General features: G+C 37.3%; 1 protein-coding gene across 1 annotated transcript in view; it reads left to right on the forward strand.

The window, feature by feature from the left end:
• TBC1D32 (TBC1 domain family, member 32) overlaps positions 1 to 16,992 on the forward strand; it is a 345,222-nt gene that overhangs the window by 23,643 nt on the left and 304,587 nt on the right. The window contains 1 exon segment of the mRNA XM_006839881.1: positions 13,256 to 13,417. Within this exon segment, the coding sequence (XP_006839944.1) occupies positions 13,256 to 13,417 (162 nt within the window).

The raw sequence follows: 16,992 nt of genomic DNA on the forward strand, positions 1-16,992 counted from the left end.
GTAGCTTCTCTGATTATTGTTCAGCATACAAATTAAATAGTTGTGGTGGAAGGACACAACCCTAACATGCTTATTTCCTGAATTTACACCATACAGTCCTTCTTGCTCTCTGAATGACTACTTCTTAGTCTGTGTACAGGTTCCTCATGAACACAATTAAACATCCAGCATTCCCATTCTTTGTAGCAGAATGCCTTTGCATAGTCAGTAAAATGCAGTAAATATAGGTAGGAGTATATTTGATGAGAAAAGTATCAAGTTATAAGAAAGTGCTGTATGTACTAAGCAAATTATTCATATTCTGATTATTGTTAACATTATGTAATGAGAAACTAAAATTTAGCAAGATTAGGCATGTTGTGTAAGGTTTCAAGTTGTTTAGTATAAGATTTAGTATTTAAACCTGAAGACAAATTTGATTTTTAGAGTTTTAGAAGTATAGTATGACAGTTAAATTGTTGTTAACTGCTATCAATTTGATACATAGAGCATAACTTTTAAGAAGTATAACAAATGCTTTTATTAGAAAAGTTTAAATAAAGCTTAGAACAATAAACTTTAAGTGAAATAGAAATCAATGAAAGTTGTATTTATTGTCCGTCATAGGCATAGCTGAATTATTTCTATAATATATTCTTGGCCTCTCTAGCACAATTAGAGTGTATTGAGTCTGAAAACATTAACAAGAGCAGTCTGCTAAATATAAACCTTAAAGGAAGTACATAAATTATGGCAGAATTGATTTAAGTTAAACCTTGTAAGGGTATTCTAAAATAAAAGTAATTAAGCATGAGATGAATTATTATAATTTTTATAGATTTTGAAATTTTTTATAAATATTTATTGAATCATTATGTGCATGGCATGGTGGGAAATACTGGTATGATTAAAATGGCTCTGGCTCAGAGTGAAATAATAAAAGCAGTGATTTTTAAAGATCAATATGACTATAGTGTTCTGGATAAATAAGAAGCAGAAGAGAAAGACAGTGAGAAGATAAGTAAAAGACTATTGCAGTAAGCTCTGCATGAGATAATGGACTTTTGCACTGAATGACAGAAATGGAAGTATGTATGGAAAACATTAACAAATGTTGGGGATAGATATGGTTGAGTGGGCAGACATGACGTGCATGAGATGGAGAATATTTCATGGTATCAACTCTGGAGTCCTGAAAAATAGTGCAGTTAGTGCCAGAAATGTAGTGGGTAGTTGGAAAGAGTAGGGTTCTTTTTGCTTTACCCTTTGTATTTTAGGATGATATAAGGAGAATACGAGGCCATGCATTGTTGGTAACAGAATGTGTGTGGAGTAATTACAGAATAATACTACCTGAGATTGTTGATAGGCATTGAAATAAACAAGGGACACATCACTAAAATAAATATTTAGAATGGATAAGCAAATACAAACTGACAGTCTCTGACATAGGAATTGAAGAGATTAACCATTTCCCAGTGCTGTATTTTAGTCCGACAAGTATTTATCAAGTGCTTCATGTGTATAAGGTATTACAGATGATACTCAGACAAGCAAGTGTGTTCTGTTGTCAAGGATAGAAAAATTTTGACTTAGAGGAAATGAGAAGCCAATTGGAGGACAGAGCAGGTCACTTGACTTCATGCTTAAACAATATTTTGTAAGTGCCAGTGCTCAAGTAGGGCATGGTGGAGAGAAAGAGAGAATGACAAGTGTTTGGAAATTAGAAAAAGCTCTTATCAAGGAGGTAGCAAGGAGAAGTGGGAAAGCATTCTAAGTGGATGACATTGCATAATCAAAGACTTTAGGAAACCAGGCCATTAGAGTGTTTTGTTTGGGTAGTGATGGGACATAAGTCTGGTACAGCAAATTGGAGTCTAAGAGGGCTAGCTGAAAATGACAACACATTTCTTAGATTTAATAATAATAATATTAAAAATAGCTAACATTTTTTGTTAAATTTTTGCTAAGTCTTGTGTTTGGTGCAGGGCATATATCTAGAATGATTCTAATTGTTTTCAGTGTAGAATTTTCCCTGTTTTCCCCATTTCTAAGGTAGTTGTCCACCACTGATTTGTCAGTTTGTCATACTGTGGTGGATTGTGAGTTGGTGTGATTCTGGAAACTATGCAATGAGTATTTTAAATACCAGCAAGGTCACCCATGGTGAACAGGTTTCAGATGAGCTTCCAGACAAAGATAGACTAGGAAGAAGAAGTGACGAACTACTGCTGATAAGTTAGTCACTGAAAACCTTATGAATAGCAGAGTAACACTATCAGATACAATGCCAGAAAACGAGCCCCTCAGGTTGGAAGGCACTCAAAAAGTGACTAGGGAAGAGCTGCCTTCTCAAGTAGAGTTGACCACGATGACAAGAATGGGGTAAAGCCCATGGAGTAAAGCCCTCAAGACCTTGATTTGCTGAGGGGGGCACAACTCAAAATAAAGAGAAACAGCTGTAAACATCCACTAATAATCGGAACATGGATTGTACGAAGTATGAATCTAGGAAAATTGGAAATTGTAAAACTGAAATGGAAGCCATAAACATTGGTATCTTAAGCATTAGTGATCTGAAATGGACTGGTATTAGCCATTTTGAATCTGACAATCACATGGTTTACTGTGCCGGGAATGACAGATTGAAGAGGAATGGTGTTGCATTCATCATCAAAAAGAACATATCAAGATCAGTCATGAGGTACAACTCTGTCCGCGATAGGATAATGTCCATGTGCCTACAGGGAAGCCCAGTTAATACCACTATTATTCAAATTTACGCGCCAACCACTAAAGCCAGTGAGGATGAAATAAAATAATTCTACCAACTTCTTCATCTGAAATTAATCAAACATGCAATCAAGATGTATTGATCATTCCTGTTGATTGGAATGCAAAGATTGGAAACAAAGATGAAGGATCAGTAGTTGGAAAATATGACCTTGGTGATAGAAATGATGCTGGAGATTGAATGATAGAATTCTGAAAAATCAATGATTTGTTCACTTCAAATACCTTCTTTAGATAGCAGAAGAGACGATTATACACATGGTCATCATGGTCAATTCTACATTGAGGAGAGAGTTCTTTCCCAGTCTCATTTTGAGTGCCTTTCAACCCGAGAGGCTCATTTTCTGGTACTATATTTAACAGTGTTTCTCTGCTATTCATAAGGTTTTCAGTGACTAAATATTCGGAAGTAGTTCGTCACTCTTTCTTCCTAGTCTGTCTTCGTCTGGAAGCTCATCTGAAAACTGTCCACCATGGGTAACCCTGCTGGTATTTAAAATACCAGTGGCATAGCTTTCAGAATCACAGCAACTTACAAGCCACCACAGTAAAACAAACTGACAGACGAGTGGTAGGAAGGCTCATTAGTAACCTGCAATATGCAGATAATAGAACCTTGCTTGCTGAGAGTGAAGAGGACTTAAAGTATTTACTGATGAAGATCAAAGACCAAAACTTTTGGTTTGGATTGTAATTCAATGTAAAGAAAACAAAAATCCTCACAACAGGATCAATAAATAACATCATGATAAATGGAGAAAAAACTGAAGCTGTCAAATACTTCATTTTGCTTGGATTAACCATCAACATTCCTGGAAGCAGCAGTCAAGAATCAAATGACGGGTTGTATTTAGGCAAATCTACTCTTACAAGGTTCTTTAAAGTGTTCAAGGGCCAAGATTTGAAGACTAAAGTACACCTCACCAAAGCCATGGTATTTTCAATAATTTTATATGCATGTTACGAGTCGAACTGCTAACTTCAAGGTCAGTAGTTCAAAACTACCAGCAGTTCCTTGGGAGAAAGATGAGGTTTTCTGTTCCCGTAAAGATTTACAGCCTTGGAAACCCTATACAGGGTCGCTATGAGTTGGAACCGACTCCATGACACATAACCACCACCACCATATGCATGTGAAAGTTGGACAATAAATAAGGAAGACTGTAGAAGTATTGATACATTTGAGTTATGGTGTTGATGAAGAATATTTAAGGTACCATGGACTACCAGAAGAACAAACAAATCTGTGTTGGTAGAAGTACAACCACAATGCTCCTTAGAAGCCAAGAATATATTCTTTCTTTCATACTTTGGATGTATTATCAAGAGGCACCAATCTCTGGAGAAAGACATCATGCTTGGTTAAAATGGAGGGACTGAGGAAAAGAGGGAGACTCCCCAACATGATGGGTTGGCACATTAGCAGCAACAGTGAGCTCAAGTTTAGCAGCAATTGTGAGGATGACACAGAACTGGGTGGTGTTTTGTTCTGTCACACATAGGGTCTCTATGAGTCGAAACTGACTTGATGGCACTTAACAAGATAAACTGACCTTGTGCAGGGTTTCCAAGGACTGGTTGGTAGGTTCAAACTGCCAATCTTGTGGTTAGCTTATCCTACAGCACCTGTTAACTAATTGGAAATGAGATTTAATGGAGAATATTATAGTTAAAGCTGTTTGAGACTTTATACAGGTGACTGATTGAATGATGGCACCATCTACAGAAATATGAGTATATTAGGAGCGAAGATAGTTTGTGAGTGGATGAATTTGTAGATTTGATTTTGGTTATGTTAAGTGTGGTATGGTGGAAGAATATAAAGTGACCTCTTCTACTGACAGCTTATCTGTGGGTTTGGAGTTTTGGACTGAAGACAAAGTGAAAGGAATCATCTGAAATGGAGCTTTGGGGGTAGAAAATGCATCTGCCAAATTCCTTCCTTTTAATCTGGTAGTTTACAGTTACAAAGTTTAATTGTCTTATTTACATCCTTAATTTACATAATTTTTCCAAATTATAGGGGAATGTAGATATGATCATCTCTAAGTTACAGATTAGAAAACTGAGACTTGCATTGCACAAGGATACACATCTATTAATGGTAGAGTTGGAGCTGGAGTGTAGCCTTTTTTGTTTTGTTTTGTTTAGGTAGAGGTTTAGTTTTGAAGGTCACCAAGGCTCAGTCCTCCGTAATGAGATAGGTCTGATTAGATAGCAAGGCAAAGGATGCCTGCCTTCCTTGGCTTGCTGATCCATTCTCTCCCATGAATCCTTGGTCAGGCCCAGAGTACATGCCTCTATCCTGATTTAGACAACAGTCAGCTTTGTAGAACTCCATATAGAGGGTGCACCCACATCACTCTATTGGACAAGCTACTATGCAGTGAGCATGCCTATTGTTAATATTGCCTTTTCTTTGATTCTCAAGAACTAACACCCTGATGTGCAGTTAAGTTTTCATTTTGTCTTTTTTTTTTTTTTTTAACCTAAATTATTCTTAGAGATATTTCTGTATATTTTCAGGGCTATTTATTTTTGAACTTTTTCATTATACTGTCCATAGTGGGAAGTATATGGGCTTTTTTTCTCCTTATTTTGTTTTTGATGTACATATGTGTTGTTATGTGCAGTTCTAACTTCAGTGTTTTCACTGTGGTGCTATAGGATAAATTCCTTGGAAATCTAGGGTCACTATGAATCGGACCTTCTCGACAACACATAACAACAACATAGTATTTCATGGAGTCCTGGTGTGGTGCTGTAAGATAACAACAACATAGTATTTCATGGAGTCCTGGTGTGGTGCTGTAAGATAAAGCACTGGTCAGTGGTTCAATCCCTCCAGCCACTTCTGGGAAACTCTATACAGAGTCACTATGAGTTGGAACCGACTCGACAGCACTTAACAACATGACAACACAACACTATTTCACTGTGTGACTATATCACAATTTACTTATTATTCTTTTATAAGGCATTTGGCCAATTTTCAGTGGGGGACTATTATGAATAGAGCTGCTGTGAGCATTCTTGTACGTATGTTTGGTGGCCCACATGTATGCATTTTTGTTGGCATATACCTAGGAGTGGAATTACTGGACAATGGGGTAGGAATATTGGAGTGCAGTCTTTTTGACTGTGAATTTGTGCCTTTGTTTTAATACTACATAGCTACGTATCCCACCACTCGTCTGCACGTTTGCTGTACTGTCGTGGACTGTGTATTGCTTTGATGCTGGGTGTTCTGCCACTGGCATTTAATATACCAGCAGGATTACCAAAGGTGGACAGTTTTCAGTGAAGCTTCCAGACTAAAACTGAGTAGGAAGTAAGAGAAACAGATCATTTCTGAGTAGTTAGCCACTGAAAACCTTATGAATAATAGTAAAACATTATCAGATATGGTGCTGAAAGTTAAGCCCCTCAGGTTGGAAGGCACTGGGGAAGAGCTGCCTCCTCAGATTAGAGTCGAACTTAATGATGTGAATGAAGCAAAGCTTTTGGAACCTCCATTTGCTCAAAATGAGAAGAAAAAGTTGTAAACATCCATTGGAACCTGGAATGTATGAAGTATGAATTGAGGAAAATTAGAAGTCATCAAAAATGAAATGGAACATATAAAGATTATTGTCCTAGGCATTAGTGAGCAGAAAGGGATTGGTATTAGCCATTTTGAATGAGGCAATCATAGTTTACTATACTGGAACTGACAAATCAAAGAGGAATGGCATTACATTCATTTGTCAAAAAGAGCATTTCAAGATCTGTTTTGAAGTACAATGCTATCTGTGATAGGATGATATACATATGCCTACAAGGAAGACCAGTTAGTATCACTATTATTCAAATTTATGCACTAATCACTAAAGCCAGTGATGGTGAAATTGAAAAAAGTCTACCAGCTTTCCCAGTCTGAAATTGTTCAAACATGCAATAAAGATCAGTACTGGTGACTGGACTGTAAAAGTTAGAATCAAAGATTATTAGTTTGAAAATATGGCCATAGTGACAGAAATGATGCTGGAAATAGCATGACAGAATTTTGCAAGGCTAACAACTTATTCATTGTAAATACTTTTTCAACAACACAAAAAACAACTATACATGTGGACCTCACAGATGGAATACAAAGGAATCAAATTGACTGAATCTATGGAAGAGACATTGGAGAAGCTCAATATCATCATCCAAAACAAGACCAGGGGCTGACTGTGAAACAGAGCATCAGTGGCTCATATGGAAGTTTAGACTGCAAGTAAAAGAAATTGAAACAAGAAATCTCCTCAAGAACCAAAATATGATCTTGAATACATTCCACTTGAATTTAGAGACCATCTCAAGAACAGAATTGCTGTATCCGAAAATAATGATCTACAGACCAGCAGAGCTGTGTGATGACATCAAGAACATCATTCATGAAGAAAGCAATGGTCACTAAAAAGACAGGAAATAAAGCAAAGACCAAAGTGAGTGTCAGAAGAGACTCAGTGTAAAGAAGCAACTGGAAGAAATGAGTAAAGAAAAGAGCTGAACAGTAAATAGGGCAGCTGTAGAAGATGAAGATAAGCATTACAGTGGTATGTGCCAAGACATAGAACACGCTGAGCATTTCTCAAACTGAAATTACTGAGAAAAAAAATCCAACCCTGATAGATTGCAGTATTGAGTAAAATATTGAATGATGCAGAAAGCATCAAAAGAAGATGAGGAACACACAGAGTCACTGTACCAAAAAGCCACTGTCAGATGGACGCTGACAGATACTCAGCCGTTTCAAGAGGTAGTATATAATCAAGAACCTGTACTTAGTACCTGAAGGAAGAATTCAGGTTGCACTGAAATCACTGGTGAAAAATGAGGTTTCAGGAATTGCCCGAATTCAAATAGAAACGTTACAACAAATATTTCAGTGCTGCACTGGAGGCGATTGGAAGTGAATTATATCTGTGCCCGTTTCAAAGAAATCTGACATAGTGGACTGAGGAAGTCATTGAACAATATCAGTAATATCACATGCATGTAAAATTTTGCTGAAGACAAAGTTTGTTGCAGTACACCAACAGGAAATTGAAGTTGGATTCAAAAGAGGAGCTGTGGATATCATTGCTGATGTCAGGTGGGTTTCGGCTGGAAGCAAAGAATACCAGAAAAAAAGTTTGTGTATAATTTATTGATTATGCTAAGGTTTTTTTTTTTTTGTATGGAGCATAAGAAATAATAGATAACATTGTGGAGAACTATGGAACACTTAATTGTGCTAATGAGAAACCTGCATATAGAGCAGGAGGCGGTCATTCAAACTGGGCAAGGGAATAGTGAATGGTTAAAACTCAGGAACATCGTGTGTCAGGGTCGCATCTTTTCAACCATACTTATTTAGTCTGTATACTGAACAAATAATCTAAGAAACTGAATTACATGATGAAGAACATGGCATCAGGACTGGAGGAAGAATTATTAACAACCTGCAGAGATACAGATGATACCAACTTGCTTGTTTAACTGAAGAAGTTTTGAGATGCTGATGATCAGCCTTCAGTATCGAATGCACCTCGATGCACAGACAACAAAAATTCTCACAAGTGGATCAATAAATTGCATCATGATAAAACAGAAAAGATTAAAGTTGTCAAAAACTTCATTTGGCTTGGATTCATAATCAGCACTCATGGAAGCAACAGTCAAGACATCAAATGACCTATTGCATTAAACAAATCTACTGCACAATACCTCTTAACTTTTTTTTTTTTTCCCTTAAACTGTTCAGGAGCTAAGATGCCAGGTTGAGGACTAAAGTGGGCCTGCATGTGAATACTGGACAATGAATAAGGAGGATTATAAAATAATAGATGCATTTTTATTATGGTGTCGGTGAAGAATATTGGAAGTATCATGGACTGCCAGAAGAGCAAACAAATCTGTTTTGGAAGAAATGCAACCAGAAATCTTCTTAGAAGTCAGGATGGTGAGACTTTGTCTCTTCATCTTTGGATATATTGTCAGGAAGCATCAGTCCTTAAAGAAGGGCATTGTGCTTGGTAAATTGGAGGGTCAACAAAAAAGGAGGAAGAACTCCAACAAGATGGATTGACACAGTGGCAGCAACAATGGGCTCAAACATATTAACGATTGTAACGATGGCACGGTACTTGGCAGTGTTTCATTCTGTTGTACACAGGGTCACTATGAGTTGGAATTGATTTACCGGCACCTATCCTCATATGGATGCGAAAGCTGGACAGTGAATAAGGAGGATCGTAGAAGAATTAATGCCTTTGAGTTGTGGTGTTGGAGGAGAGTACTGAAAGTGCCATGGACTGCCAAAAGAACCAATAAATCTGTTTTGGAGGAAGTGCAGCCAGAGTGCTCCTTGGAGGCCAGGATGGCTAAACTTCGTCTCTCCTACTTTGGACATATTGTCCGGAGGAAACAATCGCTGGAGAAGGATGTCATGCTGGGTAGGGTGGAGGGTCAGAGAAAAAGAGGAAGACCCCCAATGAGATGGATCAGCCAGGTGGCATCATTGATGGACTCGGGTGTGGCAGCGGTAGTGAGGTTGGCCCAGGATCGGACATTGTTTCGTTCTGCTGTGCATGGGGTCGCTATGAGTCGGTTCCGACTCGATGGCACCTGACAACAACAACAACAACATACAAATTGAGCTGCAAATCTCATCGTCAGCAGTTTGAAACTACCAACTGTTCTGCGGGAGAAAGATGAGGCTTTCTGCTCCTGTAAAGATTTACAGCCTTGGAAACCCCTGGCAGGGTCACTGTGGGTCGGAACCGACTCGATGGAACATAACAACAACAACTGCAAGGTCGACGGTTCAAGCTCACCAGCTGCTCCTCGGAAATCCTATACAGGGTTACTATGGGTCAGAATCGACTTGACAGCACTTAACAATAACAACAGTAGCTACATGTCTAGTATTTGACTTTTCCTTTACATTTTTGTTTATTTTGTTGTTTGTGAGGCTATACACAGCCAAACAGATACCAATCCAACAGGTTCTCCACATACAGTAACTGACGTTGATTTTAATCTTTGAGTTGTGTAACCATTTCCACCCTCTTTTGCTATGGCCCTTCCTACTCCATTAACATAAACTCACTGCCCCCTAAGGTTCCTGTCGTATCTTTTTAGTTGCTGTTGTCAGTTTGGTGCCATATAACTAGTTCTTAAAAGACAATAACGTTCAAGGCAAATCTTTTTGATTAGCTAAGCTAAACTATTTGGTTTTAAGACCATTTCAGGGCTTAATTTCGGTTTAAGGTTAAAGATTACATCAGGGCAATAATATCCGGTGTTCACTTACCTTTCATGGCTCTAGAAAGTCTAGAGGAATCTAGACTTAAATTCTTAAATTTTTTGTATTTGCCCCATTGGTCAGGATTCTTCTATGGCATCTTTGTTCAAAATGTTCAGTAATGGTAGGGGACATCATCTAGTTCTTCTGGTCTCATGCCAAAGGAGGCTATTCTTAATAGAAGCACTTAGCCACAAATTCTATATCCTCTTCTTATTCCTGACTCCCTTCTTCCTCTGTTACTCCAGGTGAACAGCAAAACATTTTTGTGCCTTGGATATATTCTTGCAAGCCTTTAAGACCACAGGTGCTATGCAATGAACTAGGAGGCCAGTTGACTGATTGTTGTTGTTGTTGTCAGGTGCCATCGAGTCGGAACTGACTCATAGTGACCCCATGCACAGCAGAACGAAACAATGTCCGATCCTGGGCCAACCTCACTACTGCTGCCACACTTGACGCCATCAGTGATGGCCATCACTGGCTGATCCATCTCGTTGGGGGTCTTCCTCTTTTTCCCTGACCCTCCACCTTACCCAACATGACATCCTTCTCCAGCAACTGTCCTCTCCGGACAATGTGTCCAAAGTAGGAGAGACGAAGCTTAGCCATCTTGGCCTCCAAGGAGCATTCTGGTTGCACTTCTTCCAAAACAGATCTATTGGTTCTTTTGGCAGTCCATGGCACTTTCAGTATTCTCCTCCAGCACCACAACTCAAAGGCATCAATCCTTCTACGATCTTCCTTATTCACTGTCCAGCTTTCACATCCATATGAGGTTATTGAAAAATACCATGGCTTGGGTCAGGGACACCTTAGGTCCCGTTAAACTATGACATATGGCTTCCAAACCAAAGAAAAAAAAATCCCATGAGGTATTTCTTTTGTACATAAGCAGCCTCAGCATCTACTCTCTTTTTTTCTTTCTTTTGTCGTTGTAAATATATCTATCCCACATTTATTGCCAAATCAACTTTTTTCTAATTGGTGTTCAATTTATTGATAACAATTATAGTAATTAGCTGTGCACCCCTATGCTTAATGTAATTTTTTCATTTCCACTAACCTCCACTCCCCCCTTCTTCTCTATATATTTGCCTTTTCTTGTCTTTTTATATAAGTGAGATCACATAATATTTATTCTTTTGTGGTTGAGTTTTGTTACTCAGCATAATGTTTACAAGTTACATCCACACTGTAGCATGTATCAAGTATATACTTAATTTCTCCTACTAGCTGAGTAGTATTCTGTGGTATGTATGTACCACATTTTGTTCATCCCTTCATCTGTTGATGAGCATTTAGGTTGTTGCTACCTTTTGTTTACTGTGAATAGTGCTGCAGTGAACATTGAATCTCTGCTTTCAAATCTTTTGGTATGGAATTACTGGGTCATATGACAATTCTAAAGGAGCTCTGGTAATGTAGTGATTATGAGTTGGGCTGCTAACCTCAAGGTCAACAGTTTGAAACTACCAGCTGCTGTTCCATGGGAGGAAGATGCGGAAAGATTTACAGCCTCAATAACCCTAGACAGGGCTGCTGTGAGTCGGAACTGACTCCACAGCATATAACCACCATCACCACGACAGTTCTAGTTTTAGTATTTGAGGAATCACCACACTGTTGTCCACAGTGCCTTTACTATTTTGCATTTCCAACTTCAGTGGATCATGGTTCCCATTTCTCTACATCCTCACTAGCATTTTTTTTTTTTTTTTTAATATCAGCTTTTCTTATCTGAAGTGGTTTTGATTTGCATTTCTTTGATAGCTAATGATTCTGAGCATCTTTTCATGTGTCTGGTGACTATTTGAATGTCCTCTTTAGTGATTTGTTTATTCAAGTCCTTTGCCTGTTTTATTATTGGGTTTGTTGGTAAATTGTCAAACTTTCATGTATCTACGTATGTATGTTGTTAAGTGCTGTCAAGTTGATTCCAACCCATAGCGACCCTGTATAGGGTTTCTGAGGGGTGGCTGTTGATTTTGAACTGCCAACCTTGTAGTTCAAACCTACTTTTTGAGTGAGTGCTTATCTTACAGCACTACACCAGAACTGCATACACACACATACATGCACACATATAAATGCTTTTGAGTCGATTCTGAATCATAGTGACCCTGTATAGTAAGTATTTCTGAGGCTTTAAAATCTTTCCGGGAGCAAAAAGCCTTATTTTTCATGAAGTGGCTGGCGGGCTCAAACTGTGGACCTTGTGGTTCATAGTTCAGTACCCATGGTATGGAGCCTTCATACTCCTGTATGTATGTGTGTGTGTATATATGTTAGTGTTAAGTATTGTCATGTCAGTTCTGACTTGTAGCAACCCTGTATAAAATTTCCGAGGAGCGGATGGTTAGTTTGAGTCACCAACCTTGCGGTTCATACTGACTTTGCAGTTGAGTGCTTGTCCTACAGCACCACACCAGGACTCACTCTCTCTCTCTATATATATGTATATATAGAGAACGAGAAAGACAACAAATCAACAAATACATCTTTATATCTCTATATATTTACATATTTGTTATTAAGTGCCGTCTAGTCAGAGTAAGTTTGAAGAAAAATGTCCAGCCTATTTAGCTATCTGAGACATTTCTGTCTTGAAATGTAGCAAGACCAAAGTCAATTAGATTTTGTGGATTTTAGGTCAGAGTTATCCACTTTTATGTACACAAAAACTCTTCTGATGGTCAGAGTTTAACCTTTTCCTATTTATTCTTTCCTATTTACTATTATCCTAGTTTGTCTTATCTAGTATTATTCATCATCAGTTTGAATAATTATGAATCTTTACAACTGCTTCCCCCCAAAGGGGGAAATTAATTACACATTAATTAAAGAAAGGGACACATACATAAAAGGAATGTGAAAAAATTGATTGGTTATGAGCCTACCCTCTGTGGATTCATCTTTAAAATTTTTTTTTTATTTTAAATATTTATTAAAATATATATTTTTAAATGCGTCAGATGAAAGCAAAAGCAAACAAATGTCCAAGTTAGCTTGATGGTTTGTGATGAGTGAGCGGTTACCAGTTTAATTCTATTTTATAGTAAAAAAATCTGAATAAATCACAACTTTTTTGTGCGAACATATTTTTGTGGATGTATTTAATAAGTGAGCTTATGATATTGACTGCATTTATTTTTAAAATATCTGTTTCAGCTATGAATTTGTGAAATACCTTAGGCAACACATATGCAACACTTTGGGGTCTATGATTGAAGAAGAAATGGAAAAATGCACATCTGATCAGAATCAGAGTGAAGAATCTGGCTATGATACAGTTGTACAGCATGTTACTAAAAGAACGCAGGAATCTAAAGAGTGAGTATGCCCACAGGAATATTTTAAAGTGATTTATTTACCTCTGAACTTGTTTGCTTAAAAATAGCCCTAATCATCATCCCCTACAGTGTTTCCGTAATAACAGCTAAAATGAAGCTCTAAAACAATGCATTAAATCATGTCACTCTTCTGCTCAAAACTTTCTGGTTTTCACACTCACTCAGAGCAAAATCCAAAGTTTTTCACGTGGTCTACAAGGCCTACCCTGAGCCTTCTTCTACTTCACTTCTTGACTTATTCCCTCTGCCTCTGCCTCAGCCACGCTGGTCTTGCTCTTTCTCAAAAAGCCTCAAGGCCCTTCCTCAGGGTTTTTGCACTCCCATTCCTTTCACTAACTCAGATGCTTTTTCTTCAGATATTTGTGTTATTTACTCCTTCATTTTAATTTTGGGTCTTTGTTCAAATGTCAACTTACCAGAAAGAATTTTCCTGTGTGAGAACAGTCTTTTTTATATGCAAAAAGATAGCCTTTGTTTGTTATTGTCTCGCTCTTTTACTTAGCTTTCTTTTTCTTCTTGGGACTTATTGTTACTGGTTAATGTTGTGTTGTTGTTAGGTGCCATTGAGTTGGTACCAACTCATAGCAACCCGATGCACAACAGAACAAAACACTGCCCAATCCTGGGCCAATCCATCTCGTTGGGGGTCTTCCTCTTTTTCTCTGACCCTCCACCTTACCAAATGTGATATCCTTCTCCAGAGATTGATCCCTCCTGACAATATGTCCAAAGTATGAGAAACAAAGTTTGGCCATCCTGGCCTCCAAGGAGCACTCTAGCTGCACTTCTTCCAACGCAGATCTGTTGGTTCTTTTGGCAGCCCATGGCACTTTCAATATTCTCCTCCAACACCGTAACTCAAATGCATCAATTCTTCTACAGTCTTCCTTATTCACTGTCCAGCTTTCACATGCATATAAGGTTATTGAAAATTCCATAGCTTGGATCAGGTGCACCTCAGTCCTCAAGCTGACATCTTTGCTCTTCAACACTTTAAAAATGCAACTGATTTGCATTTTTATGCAACTGATTTGCCTAATGGTTAATAAAGGGCAATATATGTGTTTGCCTTTTTTCAGTCTCTCCACTAGATGTAACTTTTTATATTTTTGTTTATTTTTATGTTCTTAGTGTCTAGAATAATGCCTGGCATATTTTAGGTGCTAAGTAGGTATTTGTTGAATAAGTTAGTTTCTCTTGCCAGTATTGTTGTGGTTGTTAAGTGCCGTCAAGTTGATTACGACCCATAGCGACCCTATATAGTGTTTCCAAGGGGCAGCTGGTGAGCTTGAACTGCCGACCTTGAAGTTCAAATGGCTTTGCAGTCTGGCGCATTAGCCCACAGCACCACATCAGTACTCAGATTTATTTCAATGATATTTGAAGTAATTCTGGCTTTAGCAATGCATCCTTTTCTTTCTTGTTCCTTCCTCATCAGTCATACTCTGGGCAGCTAGCAACAAGGTTGGCAGTTCAAACCCATCAGCCAACTCCTCAAGAAACCCTATGGAGAGTCACTATGAGTTGAAACCAACTCAATGGCACTTCACAACATCACGTCTTGTAAAGCCCTGATTTTACAAGCTCAGAGAGACAAAGGAAGTTACTTGTCTAGGATGGTAAACTTGTTTGGTATTCTTTCATGTAAGATGCAGTTTAATATAGAGATGAAACTGGGAAGAAAGAAGGCTTGAGGTTTCTTCCTCTTATTTAAGCTCAACTACTGGAATATTTCTCATTTTAATTATCTTTTAGCCTTTAGTGAATCTTTGTATCATTGTGATTGATGGCCTTTTCTTTTCCCGTAGTATTAAATATGGCATAACAGAAGACTTTTAGGTCTATAAAGGGTAGGATGTTTTTAGTTTTTCCTTAAATCATGCTTATTAGTATAAGTATTCTTAAGGTTGGTGTTATTGTCAAGTGCTGTCAAGTAGGTCCTGACTCAGCAACCCTGTGTAGGATTTCTGAGCAGTGACTGGTGGGTTTGAACTGCTGGCCTCTGTGGTTAGCAATCTAATACTTATCCTATAGCGCCACACTAGGATTCCTTAGATACTTTCAGTTTTAAGGTAGCAAGCCTAAAGTTAAAAATTCATAAAAAAAAGGTAACCTACAGTTAAAAATTGCTTTTTGTAGTTATAATTTTTTTGATTTTATAAATGTTTTACATAACATTTATTTGCTGTAAAAGTTTTTTATTTTGGATTACACAGATTTATTTTTGTGAATGATTTGGGTATATATTTTATAGTTATATCTTATAGTTGTTTTTGTGGGCCATTGACTTGGTTCCGACTCATAGCAACGCTGTGTATGGTTTTCGAGAGCGGATAGTTAGTGAGGTTGGACTGCTGACCGTGTGGTTACCTGTCTAGTGATTATGTTAATTACTATATATAATTCATGTACATAAGATTTAAAAGATATTTTTTAATTCCTTATGTCCAAATTATTTATTTTGTTTGTTTTGTTCATTTTAATCTCTGGACTTGGGTGTATGTGATCTTTCTAGGTGCTTTTTTTTAAAATGTAATTGAGTTTCTCTGTATTGAGCCATAATGGTTGTTTTCTACTACAGTTTAGAAGCAGGTATTGGAGTTTAGATTATAGGTCATTTTGCTAGCATTAGAAAAATTGAATGTATACCTGAGCTTATTGTATTTTAAAACATTAAGTTGAATTTATTTTAAAAATTAAAGTTGTTTTTATTATTTGCAAAATGACAATGTACAGCTACTACTAATAAATCTTGCAAGCACAAAGAACTTTAATATATGTTAAGTAAAAGCTATATATGTGAACATTTCTTAAATTCTTCAATGGGAAAAAACAAACAAACAAAAAACGGATTAATCTCAATCAGTTCTATTATTATAATTCCCTGTAGTCTATTTCTATAGTATTATTAAGCCTACTTTAAGAGGAATTCTAAAATATTTTACTAGTTAGATAATGAAGGTATTTAATGCTAATAGCAGAGTTATATATGGAACTATTACAAAATTACTTGCTATTTATGGGTAAACCACTTAATTTTTCTGTTTTAGTTTATCCATGTGTAAAATTAATGTAATAATAATTACCTTGCAAATATCTTAAGCAACTTAATGAATGTTTGTCTTCTGCTATGTGAACCACAGATGAAAGATTTTAAGTTACACAGGGTAGTGTTTCCTTTCAAACAATTAGTTTGTGTGTGTGTGTGTGATTCTTCAGAAATTATTTTTGACTACAAAAGATAAACACTGGACTGTTAATCACAGTTAGAGTCCACCAGCTGCTCTGTGGGAGAAAGATGATGCTTTCTGCTCCCTTGAAGATCTAAAGCCTCAGAAACCCTGTACAGGATTGCTGTGAGTCAGACCTGACTTGATGACACTTAACAACAACAAATTGATCTAACGAGTGTTTCAGTACTCCTTCCGTCTCCTGTACTCGAAATTTGCATCGTTCTCACTTCTATAGCATTTTTTTTTTCTGTGTATTTTTCCCTGTTCATGTCTACTCTCCATATTTTAGTGTTTAGACTAGATGATAGCCCCCTAAATCCTA

This window comes from Chrysochloris asiatica, unplaced genomic scaffold, assembly GCF_000296735.1.
Source record: "Chrysochloris asiatica unplaced genomic scaffold, ChrAsi1.0 scaffold00027, whole genome shotgun sequence".
Classification (NCBI taxonomy): domain Eukaryota; kingdom Metazoa; phylum Chordata; class Mammalia; order Afrosoricida; family Chrysochloridae; genus Chrysochloris; species Chrysochloris asiatica.